At 41.8% G+C, this 21,104-nt stretch overlaps 1 protein-coding gene across 1 annotated transcript; it reads left to right on the top strand.

The window, feature by feature from the left end:
* The first annotated feature begins 1,133 nt into the window (after window positions 1–1,133).
* On the top strand, window positions 1,134–17,720 carry UGDH (UDP-glucose 6-dehydrogenase). Its single transcript, XM_085059127.1, has 12 exons — window positions 1,134–1,332; window positions 1,951–2,119; window positions 4,416–4,517; window positions 5,845–6,045; window positions 6,132–6,329; window positions 6,808–6,955; window positions 8,232–8,326; window positions 11,399–11,529; window positions 12,222–12,355; window positions 13,440–13,531; window positions 13,620–13,730; window positions 16,452–17,720. Exons 2-12 carry the CDS (start codon window positions 1,958–1,960, stop codon window positions 16,560–16,562), a joined length of 1,485 nt encoding a protein of 494 aa, XP_084915253.1. The 5' UTR covers window positions 1,134–1,332; window positions 1,951–1,957; the 3' UTR covers window positions 16,563–17,720.
* The last annotated feature ends 3,384 nt before the right edge of the window (window positions 17,721–21,104 follow it).

Below are 21,104 nucleotides of genomic sequence, written 5' to 3' on the forward strand. Positions count from 1 at the left end.
TATGACTTGTTTTTACTTCAGAATAAACACAGTCAACTCTGCACCTTTGCCAGGCACTTCCTTGGCCAACCACGCTTACTCTGCCAGGGTCCTGCACTGACTGGAAACCTCAGTAGGCTCTTTCAGTAGAAACACACATATTTTACAGGCATTTTAAAGGACCCATAATTACAGTATGTACTCACTGATATAGGTAGAGATTCTTCTAGGGAAAGACCAGATCCTCCAAAGTAGTAACAGGGTAAAATATAAAGCAGAAATAATGATTCAATTTTTTAAAATATATTTTAACAGCTATAGCTGAAAATGCCACATAAGAGCAAGGCAATCCTCTAGTCACTTTGATAAGAACATACATGTATTATCCACCTAGTCTGGCAACATTTAACATAGAAATTGTAATATTTTTAAAGCATAAATCACTACAATATTGCAGATGAAGCAAAACTCCATGCCACGCAGCTTCTAGGTGAGGCAGTATGAACTTTCTCCAGTACATTTAAATGAACCTAAAGGTACTGGAGAAGAAAAGACTGCAGATTTCACACTATCTTTCTGCTCCCAAAGTGAGATGCAGTATACTAATATCACACCGTGTTTACATAAAGGGCAAGAGCAGTATCTGAGAACTTTAATACTGCTAGGCAAGAGGTCCCTGGGCAGTGCCCACAAGGGCAAGAGAGTGCAAGCTCGTTTTATTGCCTTCCTATTTCGCAGCCTGGACTTTAAACACTGTGCTTTACTGTAACCTTTCCACGTTTCCCTGCACTTCTCTTTGTTGAGCCGGTGCTACAGTACAGGAGAGAGAATGAACACCGCGTTCTTTCCTTCACAGTAACCATAGCTGAAGGACAGAAAATTATTCACCCGCATGTTCAACCACTACAATTAAGTTCTCTTGCACAAACACCCTGCAGCAAAGCCAAGAGCAGCTCAGCGGCCCGGCCCGGCCCCACCCAGGCCCGCGCTCCCAGCCGTGCCCGGGGGCCCCGCGGCCCCTCACCGCCCTGCCGGGCCGGGCTGGGCCGAGCCGCGCCTGCCCGAGCTGTCCCGCGGCCATTCGCCGCCACGGCGGCGGGCGGGGAGCGCGGGCGGGCGGGCCGGCGCCGTTCTCCGCCCCCGGGGAAGGAGGAGGGAGCCGGCCTCGCTCGGCGTCCTCGCCATGAAGCGGGCGCCTGGGGCCCGCCGCGGCCCTTTAAATAGCGGGCACCGCGGCTGCCGCTCCCCTCACCGCGGAGCGTCGCGCTGAGCTCGGCGCGCATCCTCCCCGAGCATCCCTGCCGCAGCTCTCCCGCTCGATCCGCGGCGCCGGACCGCGCCTGTCTGCCCACGGTAAGTCTCCGTGCTGCGGCTGCGGTGGCGGCCGGGAGTCCCCCCGCTGCGGTCCCGGGGGCCCTTCCCGCCCCAGAGCGCGGGGCCGGGAGCCGCTCCCTGCCCGCTGCGCTGCCGGGGATGGAGCCCGCGGGGTCGGCCCGGCCCGGGGCAGCGCGGTCAGCTCGGCCCGCACTCGTTTTCGGGGAGGAGGCGGGAGCCGCGGCCTCCCTTTCCCGGCCGAGGGGCTCCGGGGGCAGGGCGCGGCTGTGTCCGCAGCCTCGGGCTGAGCGCTGTTTGCAGCCGCGGTCGCTGCTCGTGCCCGGGGCTGCCGCGGCATCAGCGATTGCTCGGCCCGCGGGTGCTGTTGGGGCTGCCAGGGCTCAGAGCGGCCGCACAAACGCTTCCTTGATGGGCTGTGTGCTGGCGCTCCGCAGAGGGCAGGCGCCAAAGCCTGCCCGGGCTGGAGAGGCAAGTAGCGGTTCATTTCAAGCCATCAGCCGTAAGAAAACGTTTCTGTGGGCCACGCATAGTAAAATCTGGAATCACTAATACTCCTTGTTTTCCTTGAATTGTTGGCCGGTATTTTAATTTGTAACTCCTATTTACAAATTTTCCATTTCCCCCTCCTCTTACTAGAGCAATCATGTTTGAAATTAAGAAGATTTGCTGCATTGGTGCTGGTTATGTTGGTGGGCCAACTTGTAGTGTTATTGCGCAAATGTGCCCCAGTATCAAAGTTACTGTTGTGGATGTCAATGAGGCCAGAATCAATGCCTGGAATTCAGACACGCTCCCAATCTACGAGGTAAACATTACTATTGTTTCTTCTTCCAGCCAATGTTGCCTTTGCTTGCCACCCACCACATGGCATTTCCCCATAGCCCATTTTTGAAGCTTGTCAAGCTTAGCACGTTAGTGATGTCCTTCAAAAAGAGTATTCTGGAACAGCTGCTTGTGACTACTGCTCATTAAACCAGATTTTTGAAATAACTTAATGTAGCTGATGCAGATGGATATTAATGATTGTAGGAAGGGCCTAATAAGGAAAATGTAATTCTATATATAGTGAATTGTGCTAAATCATGCTGACTTTCTTTTGGGACCTGGTTTGACCATAGCATTGTTCTCTTGCTCAGTTACATATATTACTGCCTGTGTGGTAGCACAGCATGAACGTGTAATACTGAGCTGTAAGCTTTATTCACATTCTGAATACTGCCAAAATGCAATCTGTGCTGCCCAACTTTAACTGTGTGGAAAGATGAGGACAGAAATGTTTCTGATTCAGTTGTACCATAAAGCTTCAATCCGACTTGGGAAGACTAGACCAAATAAATGTGCTACACTGTCACTCCTTCATTGGAGAATTACTTTAATTTGAAAATACATAAAGCATTTTTCTGTTTTGCTTCTCTTAGCATTTGTTGTTTTCCACTCTTTTTCAGCATCAAAGAATAGGTCTCTTTTTCTTTCCTTCATTCTTTCGTGAAATACGGTTTTGATAGATATGAGTTTTTAATAAGAGTGAATACTTAATCTTCACTCATCTCCCAAAGACAAGGCATCTGCCTGGTACTAACAGTTGCTCTTTTGCTCTGAGAAATCTTCCCTCTTAAAACCAAAGCTATACTGTGACTAAGTGAAGATGAATAGACCTCCTTTGTCATATAAATTCAGAAGAAAATGTGTACAATGTTCAGATTAGCAGGTGAGACATGGATAAAGATTATGAAAGCAAGTACTTTGTTTTCTTTTAACACTGAGACTGAATGAGCTAAAGTAGAGTCAGTTTTGGCATGTTTTTTTTTTTTTTTTTTAAAAACCCCAAAGTTGTAACATCTGTTTCCTGGAATGGTGTCCTTTGCTTACAAAGAATGTACAAAAACTGCCAAGAGTTAGTTCAGACAGTTGTAAAATTGAGTCATTGCACAGTGAGGTTTTTATAATTTTTTGGTTCGGGTTTTTTCTTTTCAGCGTCAGAAATTGTCTGTTGGGCTGCCTTTCTATTTACATCCCATTGTAAGACCATAGTTGGAACATATGATGGGTTGTAACATGTTATTTTGCTTATTCTGACCTTTGTTTTTCTTCTGAGTAGGTGGTATTTGATATAAAATGAGACAGTAAAAATGTCTTGCGTAAGAAAGCTTCTGTATTGTTTTCTTCTCTCCATCTAGTGAACCTTTGCCTTTCTGGCATTTACTCATATATCTAATGTCATGATAGGTGTCTCAAGTTGGAGATTTGGTTGCCTTGTTAAAGTGTATGACTAACTATTCAAACAAAAATAAAGGCTTCTTTTATCTATGACAGCTATATCTTGGGTAAATTTTTTTTTTTAGACCATTCTAGTACAGAGGATTTCTCATGTATGTGTGACCTTCTGCATCTCTCGTCTGAATTGAAGTGTTAAGGGAAGGGAAAGTGTTACAGCACAATATGTGTCTCTGGAAAAGATTTCGTCATATTATGGGTGTTGTGATTCTTCCACACTGTAGGAGTGGTGCCATGATAAGTTTAATCTGGCCCAAAGATGGGCGGTTGCTAAAAGGAGTGGTCTTGATATCCTGTGTGTCTCTGCTGCCTAACTTTACTGGATTTGGGCTTGCTTACTTGGTGGAAGACTTCTTTATGGAGGGTTTTTTTGTGCTGAATCAGGCTTAGATCTGATGTTGGGTAGATCATGGAAAGAGGGAAAAGGAGGTTTTGCAAACAACATCTCTTTTGTTTGCAGCCTAGGGAATATTATAAGACTTCTTGAATCTACTAAACATCACTCTCCAGGTATTTCTTTAATTGCTTCTCATGGTAGTAGAACTGAGCACAGGAATAACTGAAGGCTAAAATCTGGTTGTGCAAATAGCAATTTAGTGTGGCTAAAAGTTTCAAGGTAGCATTTTGAGTCTTTTGAATAAGAAAGAGCCTAATTTTTTTTACCATGTAAGTCTTAGAAGCTTTACTTCGTCAGACTGAAAACATGGTGCACTGAGGGGGGAAGAAGAAAATCTTTCTGTGTCTGAAATTATATGATGTTTGGGCTTAGAGTTTGCTGTTCTAACTGCATTAACCTTAACTGGTTTTCTTTCTGCTTTTTTTTTCAGCCAGGGTTACAAGAAGTAGTAGAATCCTGTCGAGGAAAAAACCTCTTCTTTTCTACCAGTATTGATGATGCCATTAGAGAAGCTGATCTTGTATTTATTTCTGTAAGTTTAGGGGGAGAAGGTGATTGTGTTTGCCTTTTTAATTTTTTTTTCCTCTTGTGAAATCTTTGTTGCTTTTCTTTAAGGAAGATGCCTTTGTTTAGTTGTGTAGATTCAGTTAGCAATGTCATGTCATTGTGTCACAGATTTCTCCTTGTCTTTCTGTGTACTGTGGGAGAAGTATTAAGTAAGCTTTTATTTGTTTTTCTTATAGCCAGTGGCACCTTTGACAAATGAACAGGTTCTAAGTCAAAATGGTTATGTTGATGTTTAACTTAGTTAAGTGCATGGAGTCTTTAGAGCAGAATGTAGTGCATCTGTCATTGCAGTGTACTGCTGAAATCTATGGGACCTTGATAATACTGATAAAGTTCCTAGACAGGTATGCAAATCATATGCTGGTTGTGTAGTTACAAAAATGACTTATTTCTAGAAGCTTTTAAAAGTAGTGTATTAATGGAAGAGGGGCTAGCTTAAATATTTCGAAGCTATTGACGCCACTAGAAAGAGGATTCAGTCAAAGATGAACCTTTTGTAATACAGAGGTTGTTACTAATACAGAATCCAAAAGAACTGATTGCTATTTGTCTTGGTAGGCCACAGCTGCATTTTTTTGTCAAAGTCCTTTTTCCTTGAGAGCTCCTCTTTGTTAAGGCACTGTACTATGAAGCTCCCATTCTGATAATATTTTCCTTCATTCATTAAGTCTAAAATGAATGCTATGTGGCTGGATGACTGCCACTAATACAGCCCATATATTGCCACCTGTCCTTGGTTCAAAACAAGCTGTTGTGTTTTACATGTTGCCATTTCTTCTTTCCACTTATACTGAAAAGGACCCTCTGTCTTAATCTAAACGACGTGTTTTCCCTCATGTTGCCTTTTCTGTGTATACTAATTTTCATCAGTCCTACACTTGGGTTTCATTGCAAAGTGAGTTTAAGCTATAGTTGCCTCACTGGGCCACAAGATTTTTATGTGAGCCTTTGCACTCCTAGTGTGGGACAGGTAACAAAAAGTGGTTTGCCATAATCATGAAAAAATTACCGGTGTTTCCAGAATAAGGATTATGTTTCATCAAAACCTGCAGAGCTGCTATGAATTGCTCTTGTTTAATCTTGTTTGAATAGAGGCCAGTGAGCTTTCCATAGAAAACAAAATGAGTAATTGAGACAGCTAATAGCTGTTCATCTGGTATGGCAACCAGAATAATTCTAAGGTAGAAGCATTTTCCTTCCTCTAAGAAGGAAAATGTCCATCAGTCTTAACAATTTCACCTTGCCTCTTAACACCTGTAACATTTCCTCCCTTTACGTGTATTTGTAATTAGGTCAATACACCAACAAAGACCTATGGGATGGGAAAAGGCCGAGCAGCTGATCTGAAATACATTGAAGCTTGTGCTAGAAGAATTGTGCAAAATTCAAATGGCTATAAAATTGTCACTGAGAAAAGCACAGTTCCAGTACGTGCTGCAGAGAGCATTCGTCGAATATTTGATGCTAATACTAAGCCTAACTTGGATTTGCAGGTAAACATAATCTTTGAGTTGTGTCTTTAAAGGCTGGCTGTTACTTTTGGCTTTTATTTGTTGCTCCTTTTTTCCTGTGCCTGTAGGTGCTATCTAACCCAGAGTTCCTTGCTGAAGGAACAGCCATCAAGGACCTGAAGAACCCAGACAGAGTGCTTATCGGTGGAGATGACTCTCCAGAGGGACAGAAGGCTGTCCGTGCTCTTTGTGCTGTTTATGAGCACTGGGTGCCCAAAGAAAAAATCCTCACAACCAATACCTGGTCATCAGAACTTTCTAAACTGGTTAGTGTTACTCACTGCTGTGGTCTGCAGTGAGCAAAGGGTGTGAGACAAAGCTCAGAAGCAGAATTGTGTTGATAGTGAGTGATACAGCTAGGAAGGACAGGTGAGGTTGGGAGGACCCAACATATATGTCACAGGGTATTGATCTTTTCCAGTTCTCAGCTGATGTAGTTAATAGATATCAACTTTCCATGAAGACGTTTTCTCACTTTTATTGCTGTGTTATTAATTACTAAGAGTAAACCTCCAGTGCAGAAACTGATTACCATCATAAAATGGTTCAAACTCTGCAAGTTAAGCCTTGTTTTGCTTAAATCCCATTAACTGGCATCCATGTATTAAACTCTTTGTTACCCTTTTGTATGTCAACAGAGTTGCATAGATACTAAAGTAATCCTTTCAGTAGCAACTCCCTTTGGTCTGTGGACATCTTGGTTTCTGGGAAAATGAAGTTCTTTACTATGCTTTTTATTTATAGGCAGCTAATGCTTTCCTTGCCCAAAGAATCAGCAGCATTAACTCAATCAGTGCTCTGTGTGAAGCTACAGGAGCAGATGTGGAAGAAGTAGCAAGAGCTATTGGAACAGACCAAAGAATTGGAAATAAATTTCTCAAAGCCAGTGTTGGTAAATGAAAAATTCTTCCTTTCTTTTTCCCCCCGGGCTTCTGTTTAATAGTGCAGAAATAGTGTTTTTGAAGTAAGTAATCTGATTCTCTGAAATATTCTACAGCATTAGAAGTGCTTAATGGTGAAGATACTGCTATACTAGTATATATCTGTTTTTCTGGTAAAATGTGAAGGACGGAGGTTGCTCTAGACCCAGCAGCCTGAAACTGGAGAGTTCAGAGTGCATGGTTTATCCTGTCTGTGACACTGGAAAGAAAATCTGTGGCTTTATATTTTTCTGAAGCATCACTGATGACAGTGCTCTCGAAGATGTCTTCCCAGTTGCAGCTGCTGCAATTTTGTTTGGGAGTTGCTGCCAGTGGCCTGAGGGAGGGAATATCTCTAGTTCAGAGTGTGTAATGGCAGTGTCTAATTTGTAGGATGAATTCATAGAATTCTAAGGTTGGGAAAGACCTCCAAGATTGAGTCCAACCTTTGACCAATCACCACCTTGTCAACTAGACCATGGCACTAAGTGCCACATACAGTCATTTCTGGATTAGATTTATGAGAGAGTAAAGTGAGATAAAGTGGTGATCAGTACATCAAACTTTCAAACTTCAGAACAAGACTACAGTCTGTCTGTATGGTTTCATGTTAGAAAGTGTGACTTTAAAATAACCTTCTTAAATAGAACCTATCCTAGACTCTATGCAAGAGTGAAAAAGATAGCAAATGAATTACCAGAATTCCTATTGTTATAATTGCTTCTACAGTGTGTTGCTACCAGGACTCTGCTGGCTGAGCAGAGTTCTAGGTTCAAGGATCCCTCTAATTGTCTCAGTTCTCCCTTGGTCAGCTGTGGTGATCTTTGGTTCTTGGCAATGATTAGATATCCATTCAGGGGTGTAGGAGGAAAGAACCTAATCTTAACACACTTATTTTGAGAAATATTAGTCTGAATCATGAGGTGGGGGGAGAGCAGACCCAGGAGCTTGTCTACCTACTTGCAATATTGGCTTATAGTTACTTTTTCTCATGCAAGTTCAGGTTTCTGTGTTAAAACTTCCATTGATTGCAGTGGAACCTGAAGCGTAATCAAGCTTTCTGTAACTGACAAAGGAAGTAGGTGCAGGAGTTGGATTTTAAGAGATTTTTAAGGTTTTCACTGCTAGCAAATGAAAATACTGGGAAGAATTATAATGCTGACTATGATTTCCAAAAACTACTTGATTCCCCAGAATGGCTTGGATCAGTACCTTAGTCACCTGTAAAATAACTTCTTTCTGTTTCAGGGTTTGGAGGTAGCTGTTTTCAGAAAGATGTCTTGAATTTAGTGTACCTCTGTGAGGCACTGAACTTACCTGAGGTAGCTCGCTACTGGCAACAGGTAAAAGTTCTTCACCAGTTTTTTCAGAGGGTGGTGTTTCTTCAGCGCTCAGCTTTCAGGCATTGAGCTTTTAAGCATTGTGCACACATAAACTGTTTCAGCTCTAAAAAGCAGATACCTTAATGCTGATCACCTTTACATTTTAGGGCTCTCGGGCTAACACTGGCATTTGATATTTGCTTAGGCTGTTTTGGGGTGAATCAAGTTACCTGGATGAAATGTATTGGGAAGCTGTCTAGAAGCAGCACTAGAAAATGTAAAGCATGTGTCTCCTGTCTTCCTCTTGCAGTTGGGTGTCTGTCCACTTTGAATTCAAAACTTGTGCTCTTTCCCTCAGGGTCTGCTTTTACAGTTTTGAAAGAGCTTAGCAGATCTATTTTTTTAAATGAACATGGTTGCTGTTGTTGTTCCCTGGTTTAATGTTAGGAGTGGTTGGGACGATATGGATGCTCTCAGGCCTAGCTCCAATGCAGCAATAATACCCAGACTGTACTAGCAAGCGTTTTCCTATTAACCAATGAAGGCACATCACCTTACTTCCCAGTCCTGAATGAGAAGTGGCTTTGAGATGTGTGGTATGGTCAAAAAACCCCTTTGGTTTATTGTCCTAATTTGTCTGTGGTGGTCAAGTATAAGGCTGCCTAGCAGATGCCCCCAGAATACCAAGTACAAGACTTGCCTACCTGATTAGCTTTGCTTTTTTTGATCTTCGTTTTGGCTAGCCTTTTTCCCTTCACTCTTCTCCATCCCAGTCTGCTGCCAAAGAAACAAACTGCCAGTACTACTACTGTCATTTGGTCAGTTGTCCCTCATCTGTACTGAAGTCCGGTATTGTATTGTTATCTAGATCATCATGGACATATGGTGCTGTTGATGGGTTTACTTAGGCTTTGTTGGCTTTGCAAGGTTCTGTTCCCCACGAGGTCCCCAGTGTTTCCTTCCAAATGTCTGAAGCTTGGCTGGATCTCACTTGTAATTCCCCCATAACTGCCTGTAAAATTCTGCCATCTCTGCTCTCTGTGACTGTTGCCAACTTCCTCCATTGCCTGTGATGTCCAGTGACTCTCAATGCCCTGTTCAGAGAGTTTTCCATCCAGCCAGGGCCTAGTCAGCGGCCTAGTTACTTGCTTGCAACTGTAACTCATACATTAATTGTTTGGGACAAGGAAGACATGGGTTTTATGCTGTCTGCCTCTTCGGAGGTTTGGATTGATGTCTTGCTTAAAAACATGCTTCATTAGGATAGCCTAGTCCATGGTAGAGAAGCCTGCAACCCATCAGTGGAGAGAGACTAATATACTGTATGAACCTTGTGCAAGCATCCAGGAGAGGTTTGGTTCAGTGTAGTACATGGATGCATCAGCATAGTAGGGAAGAGGAGGAGCCCTAGGTTCTGATATTTGCTTCACTAAACTACTGGTTTTACTCACTGTAAGATGAAAGCAGACAACAGACAGTCCGTGCAGCAGCATGAGCTGCAGGAACTAACCATGTTGCCTCACAGATAATCTGATTAATATGGAAAAATTACTTCTGTCTTGAAAGAAACAAGTTGGTTTGGTTCTATCCTGTGAGAGCAGAAGGATCCTTCTCAAAATGCAGACTACTTGGTAGCTTGGCAACCCAAAGGCATAGGAACACTTAGTTTGCTCTATCTGGAGGTGTCTTTAACAAAAGCCTTAATGTTTGCATTGTTGCTATAAACAAACCAGTTGAAATGCTTTTGATGCTTTTATGCTCTCTTACTCTTTTTCAAGAGCAGTGTTATTTGCAGTGTTTCTCTATGGCTTATTAAGCTGTGGACAGATGGGATAGTAAGAACAGCTTTTGCAGAGTTAAAGTAAGGTAAAATGCCATGCTTGTACTACAACCCCCTAGCTGTACCTTCTGCTTCCTCAGAGCACTATTGTCATCTCAGAGGTCTGTCTGCCCCAGCCCACACTGCTCGAGTCATGTAATGTGCACTAATGTGCACCCTTATAACCAGCTGTATGAGCCCCTTCTTTGTGGCCTGAGCACTGCACTCTTGGCAGTGGGAGAGCTCAGACCAGAGGCAAATTCTGGAGGATATGCTTGATCAAAGCAGTCCCAGAATCCTGATTTTTATTCTCTCTGGCCTTTGAAGAGGGGAGGGTGATCTAATACCAAAATCCTCATTCCTTGAAAATTTATGTATGGAAAGAAACACATTCCTCTTGCCCTGCCAACTGTACATTCATTGCCTGTCACTGCCCTGTTGAGTTGCATAAATCTCGCTGTTTTTATTTTCTTTCCTCAAATAAATCTGATTCACCAATACCCTTCTAGTGAATAGTTTTTACCTTATGTTTTGTGGGTTGCTCCTGTTAATTCTGGATTTGGATTAAAAGTTTCAAAACCCAGAGGGTTGTGTAGCTCTTTGCAATCCACTTGGAACACTGGCAAGGTGGGGTAACCTAGCTTTAGTGTTTTACCAGTGGCCCAGTGTCCTCTGTGTGTAAGGGCTGGAGATCAAAGTGTGAAGCAGGCTGGAGGAAAGTAGAGGAATAATTAGTGATTGAACCCACTTTCATGTAATAACAAAATAACAAAAGCGAGGCATCTAGGTGTGGTTGATTTACACAAGTTTTGTGTATTGGCATCTGTTAGCGTGGATTAAAAAGCCTAAAAATATTCTCACAGTAGTTACTCATGGCGTGTAAACAAGTGTAGGTCTGGTGATGGGATGTCCATATGACATCAAGTACCTTAACACTGAAATTGTATTCTAGGCAGAGACATTTAAAGCAATAAGTCTTATTTTTTTTTTTTTAAAGCAATCTGAAAAAGGTCCTAGTGTTTAAACCAAATAATGCCTTTTAAGATGTGTGTATGTGTATCAGTATTCACTCGTTAAATAGGATTTATCTTAGAATTTCATAACTTAACTGAGTTTGTCTTTGGATTGCATATGGTACTGAGTAAAAATGCTTAGCTTTCTCTTTTAAGCCTCTGTTAAATTTATGTGTGGGTAGTTTGGCTTGATGGTTAATAGAATCTGTTTATAGTTGAAAATGGCTCCCTCCTGTACTATCATGTCTTCTGTTATTTCAGGTGATAGACATGAATGATTATCAGAGAAGAAGATTTGCTTCCCGCATTATTGACAGCTTGTTTAATACTGTCACTGACAAGAAGATTGCTATTTTAGGGTTTGCTTTCAAAAAGGATACTGGGGACACAAGGTAAGCAAGCAAGCTCAGTTTACCAGCATAGAGTCCCTACAGTTGTCACCAGCCACACAGCTAATGCCCCCCACTGAGCTGAATTAATAGCTCAGATAGGGGACCCTTCATTTCTCGTGACTGAATTGGTTTGTAACAAGGATTAGTCTTTCTTTAATGGGTGAGGATTGATTCTTGACCTCTCCAAGAGACCTGAATCATGCAGAAGTTGCAGATAATTCTAGTCCTTATTAACTCGCATAAGCAAAGATAGATTTTGACAAAGTCCTCCCATTCTCCACAGAAAAGAATGCAAACACTTTTGCAGCTGGTTCTAAATCACCTTGTGAAATCAGAGTTTCAGCTTGGATTCCTGAAGTGGTTAATTCTGTTTTCAGAAGCTCAAACTTGATACAACTCTTCAACTGCAGTTTGTGGGGAAAGTTTATAAGCTCTAGGCCTTCATAATTTTGGTCAGTAGGAGTCCTGGGACTCATTATCTCTCGTGCATGATTCAGCAAAAGAGATACAGACCTTTTCATATTATTTTCTTTGGTGTCCCTCAAGATTTCAGGTTTCCTGCTGTCATGGTTGCCACTAAGATATTTAATGTAAATATTATAAACTCTGGCATTGCATATCATGATACTTGAAGACTTTCATTACTTGAAATGTGTCACCTGGTTCTTTAACTGATTTATTCTCTTCCTTAGAGAGTCATCCAGTATCTACATTAGCAAATATTTAATGGATGAAGGGGCAAAGCTCCATATCTATGACCCTAAAGTACCTAAGGAACAAATCATCTTCGATCTCTCACATCTGGGTGTCTCAGAAGATAACCAAGGTAAGAATGCCCATGTGAAGTTTATTCCCCTCTTCCCACCCTATTCTCCATAAAGCCAGGGTCTGTTTAAATATTATAAACTAATTTTCAGCATGACATCATTGTGCTGTTTGTTGCACTTACTAGAACTACTCTCATTCTTCTTCCTTTCCCCATAGCTTTTATAGATAAATGCTAATTCTCAACTATTGTATATTTTTCTTTCAATAAATACTTATTTCAAAAGATGCCTAGACTTTTATCTCTGCATAATTAAATGGAAGAGAAAGAAGAATGTCCAGAAGGAGAAACTAGTTGTTCTGACAGTTCCTTTGTGTCTCAAGTACGATCTTGTATTAGTTCTTTCTTGCATATCTAAAATAGAAATAAAGAAGTAATTCTGGAATGCACTATTGAGCATTTTCTCTTCCCTCATATCACTTCCAAATTACTTTGTTCCCTTACATTCAAGAAGACTTTAATCATCTATGATTAGAAATTTCTTGGGGAGTGATAAGGACTATTTAGGGCTTCTATTTTCTTATGGGGGGCAGGGGGGGATGGAGCTGGTGGATGGGGAGAATAGATAAGGCTTCTAGAGATGAAGAAATGGAGCAAACTGAGCTGTGACAAAGAATGAAGGGTATACATTATTTGACATGCTCTTGAATTAGCAAAAGGGGAGGCTTTCCTCTAGGCAGCTGGTCAGGCAGCCCCTGGGGAGCTCTGGGTGTCTCTTGTCTAGTGTGAACTGAGTGTTAAATAGAAACTGATGTGCTGCTGCTGTACAGACAGTGACCTTTCTGAGAGCTGGCACTGAACACTCCATAGTACCTTCTAATTCTAGAGATGTGCTTGACTGTTTACATCAAATTTGAATGCTTGACTTGAAACACTTAAGTGCTCTGACTACTCAGATGCCAGGTATGAGCTGCTTTCATTTAAATAAGTAAAATCAAAGTGGTAAGTATCTTGGTAGAAAATCTCTAGGTGAGTGACTTGAAACCACTTGTTTGTGTAGGGCAAGGAAGGATACTCATGTGCCAGAAATTGCCAGACTGATGCTAAAGACATGCAGAATAAAACTATTTTTGTTCTATTACAGTGTCTCGGTTGGTCACTATCAGTAAAGATCCCTATGAAGCCTGTGATGGAGCTCATGCCCTTGTAATTTGCACTGAATGGGACATGTTTAAGGTAAATGTGATCTTTCATTTAAACTAAAGAAAAAAGAGGGAGTGTTATGCGATTTATTTATTCCATGTGCTTTAATTACTCTTTACAGGAGTTGGATTATGAACGTATTCACAAGAAAATGCTAAAGCCTGCATTTATCTTTGATGGTAGGAGAGTTTTAGATGATCTTCACAATGAGCTGCAAGTCATTGGCTTCCAGGTAATCAGCTGGGTGATGCTTCCTGTGTTTCTTCTGTTCTCTTTGCTCTTGCTCTCCCTCTTCAGTGACTGAGTAGCAAGGTAGAAAACAACCTCTACAGGTGAGGATTTAAATGTAAAGCTGTCTGTTCTAAAGTGTTCACTAGTGCTGTCTTCCTCCACTATCTTACTACTTTCCTGATGCTCCTTTAAAGTTGAAGCTACACCAGACTATGCATCAACATCCCACAGTATAAGCCTACCTTAGAATCATTTAGGTTGGAAAAGACCTCTGAGATCATAAAATCCCGCCATAAATCTAACATCTGAATGCTCTTCTTCCCTTCTTTGCATCAGGGAAATAATGGGCAGTTAGGAGATAAATGTGAAAAACTGCTAAATCTCATGCCTAAATCTGGGCAGGATATTTGACTCCAAAACCAGCCCCTTCACTGTTTCTTCTAGACCTGCAGTCTTTGCTGCTACCACCCAGCAGAAGGGATGAGTTTGTATGTTATAACCTATGCCATAGCCCCCACTTGGACTCTTATTTTAGTATCACTAAAAAAAAAAAAAAAAAAAAAAAAGTTGCTTTTGAAATTGACAGTAACAGGATAGCAAAACATACTGCCTGCAGAAGTAAATGTAAGCTGTGTGTACATTTTTGCTGCTTATGAACGACATAACCAGGTTTACCGGAGACATGAGACATAAACACAGGACAAGATGTAATGTAGGTAACAAATGTTTATCAGACAGTGAGATCATCATTTGGACAAACTGGTAAGAGATTTCCCCCTGGGATTTGCATGACAAAGCTTGCTGATCCTGGAGGTGAAAGCGGTGAATACAAAGATGTATCTGAAGGCAGTCAGTGAAATACTGAAGTATTGTATGGGAGGCTGGAGGAGATGATTGATTAGTCCTTTTAGTCCTTTGTGTTTAAGATCAGCCAGAAGCTCAAAACAACAGTGTTTGTTTACACCAGAGAGAGGACCCAGAAGCAAATGCTTAGCCTTTTAGCTAAGTGTTTTGCTAAGCTAATAGCAAATTCTTTATCAAATTTTAATCTGTGTGATACTTCTCCTAGGAATTTCTCTTCTGAAGTCTTCTGTGGCTTAAAGACTGTCTAGATCAGAGACTGTACTTTTGCATTTTTTCTGTTAAATTCTAGTTGAATTTTTAACCAGTTTGTGAGTTTGCTTCCCAGAATTCAATTGGTCATCCAGATTTATTATCTGGATTTGTCATCCAGAATATCATTGCAAAAGCATTTAACAATTGACCTATATTCTCTGCATAAAATAATAAACAGGATTTTGTCTTAAACAGACAATCCCAAAATTTAAGTTTTTAGGGCCCTAGTCTTTTAACCTCCCCTGTTAAAAGCTGTTGCATTGAACAGCCTGATGCTAATAGCAATTCCATTGTATACAATCCAAACCTATGGATTTTTGTGGTTTTAATTTTTATTTTTCAGAACTGGACACACCTACCATTTAAACACACCTACCATTTCAATTATGACTTGTTTCCACAGTGAAAGATTAATTAGGAAATATGAATGTGGAGCTCTGTGATTCTAGGCAAAGTAATTTCTGATTTCAGAATAAAATCTGCTCAGGTCTCAAGCAGGGAAAGCAGAGTAAGCCTTGATTGAAAGACTTGAACCATTTCAGCATAGACAGAATTTGACTAATACTAAAATCATCAAATCCCAGAAAAATCTGATAGAAGCATCTCAGCTAGACACCATAAAATAAAAATCTACAAGCCAGATCAGATGCATGTTTCAGCTATTTTGCATTCTGTGTACTCCTGACTACTGTGCCTACACTCAGAATGGCTATAGGATTTCTCTCCTGATACCTTTTCCTGACTAAGGTACAGTTATTTACCTTGTCTATGAACCAGCTTGTCTTAAATCATTTAACCAGGCAGTTGAAGCTCTTAATGGGTAAATATGGTACATACACTTTACTTGACTATTTAAACTACTGTCCTTCAGCATTAATTCAGATGTCTGCCCAGAATATATTCATCAGAATTTTGTTAAAATAGAATAGTCGAAGTATTCTGTCTTTTGGAGCTTTGCATTTGACCTGCATTACTTAAAAGGAAAGCTACAGTTCTGCTTATTAACTGAGTGTCTGAACTGTGTTACTAGCTGGTATTTTGTCTTCTACAATCTCTGTCCTTAGTGATTTGCATTAGTCTGACCTAGAAATCAGGGGAATTTGCCTTGCTCTTGAATTTTGCCATACCTGGCATGTGTGTGTTGGCTTTGTTACATGCTTTCACTTGTAGTATGGGCTGCCTTTAGCCTTTCGGAGTTGTTTTGCTTCAAAAATCTATCGCATTATGGTTGGGAAAAAGCTTTTTATATGCTAATTTAGTATAAATTTTTAGGAAAAGGAGTCTTAACCCACATTTTATGAATACCCAGAAACATTTTCTGGCATTTGTATTGGTAGTGCTATGGAAGGTGAGGCAGATGAATGTTCAGGTTGTCAAGATGCAGCTTTAAGTAGGCAAAGCAGGCATACCAGTGAAGGGCTGGTTGGTTGTTTTGTTTTTTAAACAAACTCTTTGCAACTCCAGTCACAGAAATTGTCCTTGGGCACACTGCTTTGTGGCTCGTGTTATTCTACTGTTCATAAAATCTGTTCTTTGTAGATTCCTCATAGGTTGACATGACTGTTAGCTTGCCACACCCACTTGTTAAATGTGCTTTCTTTTTCAGATTGAAACAATTGGGAAGAAGGTGTCAGCCAAAAGAATTCCTTTTGCTTCTTCTTGTGAAATTCCTAAATTCAGCCTGCAGGATCCACCTGTCAAAAAGCCTAGAGTATAATGTTTAATAGATTCTGAAGGAATTCTGTGGATCTTCTTAGTGATAATAACTGTAAGCCTATGCTTTTTTTAAGGAAGTATATTTTTCATAAACGTAACCAGTTTTACACTAGAAATGGTACCTGGTACATGTGAATTCAGACTATTTTCAAATCTCTATTTTTATAGCAGTTTTTTTTGGTTACTGAAGATGGTACAAACCTGTTTTTAATAATGAATCATCTTTCAAGTGGAAAACCTTCAAACTGCAGATTTCTGCTTCCAGAAATGTTCCTAAACAGCACTTTAAATATTTCAAGTGATATGAAAGCAAAAGAAATAGAACATCTTTTTACCTTAGTCCAGTTATAGACTGTGATCAGTCTATATAAACTGTGATTTATAGACTGGAACTTTGGTCTCACCAATTTTTCATTTTCTTTTGGGGTGATTCTTTGCTCACTAAAACACATGCTCTAGTTGGCACTGAAGTAAAAAAATCAGTTCTAAGTAAATTGGTAGGCTTTAGGTCCAGCCCTAAGGTAGAGCTGACTTCAGCAATAATGCCCCAATCCTGGTTGGGATCCATTGGCACTGATGCAGTCTAAACTACATGTGTTGGGAGACCAGATAGTTCTGCAGGCATCAATCATGTAATTAGTGCCAGAGGACAGCAGCTACAAACTGATCCGCTGGCAGATGCTCAGTTTTCATTCTTTGGTTGTCTTGCCTACATTCCATGTGCAGCCACATTTTTGATTTAAACAAATTCCTGGGGCAAGTATTCCCTAAGTTACAGCAACACAACCTGTCTTCAGCAGAGGAGCATTCTGCTTGTTTGAACATTGAACTTAAGCAGAATTGCCTTAATTTGGTATCAGCCCAAGTGAAAAATAAATATTGTCTTCAATGTTACCTGACGGTTATCTTTTTCCTTCCTTCTGCTTACATACTCCATCTGAAAGCAGCTTTTTAAATGAATCTGCAAAAAATTAATCTCTGCTGTGAAGAAATTGTTAAAAATAAATTCAGCCCCATAAATCAGCTTGCTACCTCATTTAATTAGCAGGAATGAATACTTCCAATGTTCTCTTGATATTTTTGCCTTTACTGTTACTTTTTTTCTACTTGTTTTTATTATTCTCAATTGGCCAATGCTATTAAAATCCTTGAGATGACAGTGTTTGTGTTTGGTGTGTTGCATGGGGTTGTGAAATGGAGGGGAGGATAAAGAAGGATGACCATGAACAGGTTTCAGACTGGAAGGTATAGACGTCTTAGTTGAATAATTGAGTGTTGGGATAGTAGAGAATTACCCTGCAACTAGTTACATAATACCTTGTGAGTTACTAACTGGTATGCCTTCAAGCATGTTGTATCAATAGTTAAAAAGGAGGTAAGATCAGTGTCTTGGTAATGAGTGTTATTACTGGAACTGCTTACCCACTGAAATGTAGGTACAGTTTAAGGTTCAGGACAGATATGTGAAGATTTAAGGAATTTGTATAACAGTTTGGATAGACAATACAAGACGCTGTTATCTGACTGAAATAGCTGTATCCTTGAACCACATGCTTCCAGATTGTGCATGTTAATGGCTTCCATGTAGGGACTTACTCTGCAGCAATCACCTGGCACTTTGGGCAAACGTGCCTGAGGCTTTTTGTCCTGCTGTAAGAATTTTCTCCGAGAAGCGCACCAAAAGCCACTCAAAGTGAGTGGGAATTATGGGGGCTTAAAATCAAACTGTCATCTTTCCTCATGCCATTTCCTTCTCCCTATTGACTAGTGCTGTTTTTATGTAAAAACCTTGGGATGCACTAAGAGTTGCAATGCAACCTGTATAGGCATTGTGATCCAAGAGGCAGATCACGCTGTCTCTGCAGGTGGATGTCCTCTTGGCTACCTACCTCTGGCCCTGTAGCACCTGAGAGGGCAGGCTGGTCACTGCTCCTTTGGGATTAAAAAGAGGATACTGACAAGCTGTACTCAAAGGATGTATGTCTTGTCCTCATCTGTTCTCAGGTTAGCACAGCACTGCTTCAGGGCCCATTTTAACCAGGAGGGTGAGTAGAGGTGTCAGAAAATCAGGATGTCTTTCTGAAACTTGCATATACCTGTAATAGTGCCTCTGTGTGGGACCTGTCCTGGTCAGTTTGAAGCAGATGATGAACTGTTACTCTTGTATGAAGTATTGCTCCTTTAAGGAATGTGCAAGTGCTCCTGAGATTCCAGTGGCTTTTCACAAGCCATCCCAAAGAGATGGAGAAACTAAGCTATACCCCTATTGCTACGCTGTTTCTCCTGCAGACTTGGTCAAAGCATGTATAGTGACTTGTGGCTTAGTCATAAAGATACTGGAGAATGGCCAAGTTCATTACAGTGGGATCACTCTCACTTCCCTCTCTTAGCAAAGGGGTGTCCTAGGTTGCAATATTGATGTAGTTAAGTATTCTATTACCACCAGCTGTGGGCCATTAGCTGCTATCACCCACTCCGGATGACAGGCAATGGGCCATCCGTTAGCTATTATCACTTGCTAATGACCCACCCCGCATGACAGGCAATGGGCCATCAGGGACCCACCGTGTGACCCATGGACTTATCTCATCCCATTGTGAGATGCTCTGCCCAGGAGGGAGGAGCCAGGTGTTCCCACCTGGATATAACCTGGCCTTGGAACTGCCTGAGCTAGCCCTGTCTACTGGGTTCCCAGAGGACAAGAACTACCACTGGACCTTCAGCTGGAGACCAGATCTTCACAGGATCACCGCTTGAACTGAACTACTTCAGTTGGACTGCTACCACCACCCTAACAGGATGTCAGGTTGTATCTGACTTTGTCAGTGCTTTTCCTGGTATTATTTCACTTATTTTTACTTTCAATCTTGACTTGTGATCTCCCACTGGTTTGTTTCAAAACCAATACATATTTTGGCGCCCAATGTGGGGCATGACCTGGGGAAACTCAGAAATCCTACCACCATGATGCTCAGCTTATCTATATGGGTACTGTATCTCACTCTCTATATTTTTCCTCAAATGGGAAACTATCTGCCCATCGTATTGCTCCTGTTGCGACCAGGGAATGGCATGAGAATTGCTCTTTTGGTTTATTATGCCTATTGGTTGGTAACCTGTGAGTCGGTGAATGCCATTCATTATATATACTCGACTTTGTCTGCCTGGCCTAACCTGAGCTGCTACGTCTGGGACCTCCTCAGCAATCGCACCCACCCTCTGGGGCTAGGAGGAGAGAGTGGTTTCTTCCAGCATTTCAGGCCAGGCACAGCCGTCTTTGACAATATTGAGTTCTCTCTGGATGCTAAGGATGGCATAATCTTTTTGTTAGTTCTGTTTTCCTTTTTCTCTGCGACCAGCACCGTGTACCTCATGCTGAAGATCAGAACAATATTTTGTCTTCTTGAGGAGGAGAAACAAAGCAAATCAGAACAGCCGAAGCCCGTAGCAGTTGCCCCCGTCCAGAAAAAGAAATCAAAGAGCAAATCAGTCCGCATAGCGACTGATGGGGATGCGGCAGGACCATCTCACCAAGCAGAAGAGACAGAGCCGGAGATCATCACTCGCTCTCTATCCCTGGGGGAGCTGCGTGACCTACGGAGGGAATTCACCCGGCAGGCAAATGAGTCCATCTTAACCTGGCTGCTCCGCATCTGGGATGCCGCCGCTAATGACACCATTCTGGATGGAAGTGAGGCCAGGCAACTGGGATCCCTGTCCCAGGATGTGGTTATTGACCAGGGGATTGGGAAAACCCAGGAAACTCTCAGCCTCTGGCGGCGATTGCTGGCGAGTGTACGGGACAGATACCTCTGCAAAGAAGACCTCCAGATGCACCAGAGAAAATGGAACACAATAGAACAAGGTATCCGATGCCTGAGGGAATTGGCTGTACTAGAGATCATTTTCTCGGACAACGAGAGATTCCCCAAGAGCCCAGATAACGTCCAGTGCACTTCACAAATGTGGCTAAGATTCGCGCGGCTCGGACCAGAGATATACTCTCGTTACCTGGCAACACTGCAGTGGAGGGAAGGCGAAGACCAGGTGGGCGTGTTAGCAAACAAACTGAGAATTTATGAGGACACTGTCACCGCTCCACTACGTACCCAGGTCTCATCAGTGGAAACAAACCTGGCCGAGCAAGTCCGGAGCTTGATTGAAGAGAATCAGAAACTAAGGAAAGAGCTCAAAGAAGGATTTTTCCATGCCACACCGAAACCAACCCGAGTCTCTGCCATCAGGAGCAGACGTCCCCCAGCCAAGGAAAGAAGACAAACCCCGCGACGTGACCTCTGGTTTTTCCTTCAGGAGCATGGGGAAGACATGAGAAAGTGGGATAGGAAACCCACCTCCTCCTTAGCAGCCCGGGTACGTGAATTGAAAACAGAAACATCCACTTCAGGAGGCTCATCTAGGTACAACACTGCCCCAGTCTCTTGTGGACAGAACCCGCGACAGAATGGAAGTGATAATATGACTGATCCTCTTGAAGGGACCTCAGGAACACATTTACAGGAGAAGAACATCGTGCACCAAAAAC

The sequence above is a fragment of the Lichenostomus cassidix genome, chromosome 4 (assembly GCF_008360975.1).
Source record: "Lichenostomus cassidix isolate B80296 chromosome 4, HeHo_3.0, whole genome shotgun sequence".
In the NCBI taxonomy this organism is placed as follows: domain Eukaryota; kingdom Metazoa; phylum Chordata; class Aves; order Passeriformes; family Meliphagidae; genus Lichenostomus; species Lichenostomus cassidix.

Bases quoted from the DNA above. Each gene is read 5' to 3' on its own strand.
- UGDH (XM_085059127.1), top strand. From the start codon at position 1,958: ATGTTTGAAATTAAGAAGATTTGCTGCATTGGTGCTGGTTATGTTGGT. The intron at 4,518-5,844 runs GTAAGTTTAGGG...ATTTGTAATTAG, and splicing joins CTGATCTTGTATTTATTTCT to GTCAATACACCAACAAAGAC. The intron at 12,356-13,439 runs GTAAGAATGCCC...GTTCTATTACAG, and splicing joins TGTCTCAGAAGATAACCAAG to TGTCTCGGTTGGTCACTATC.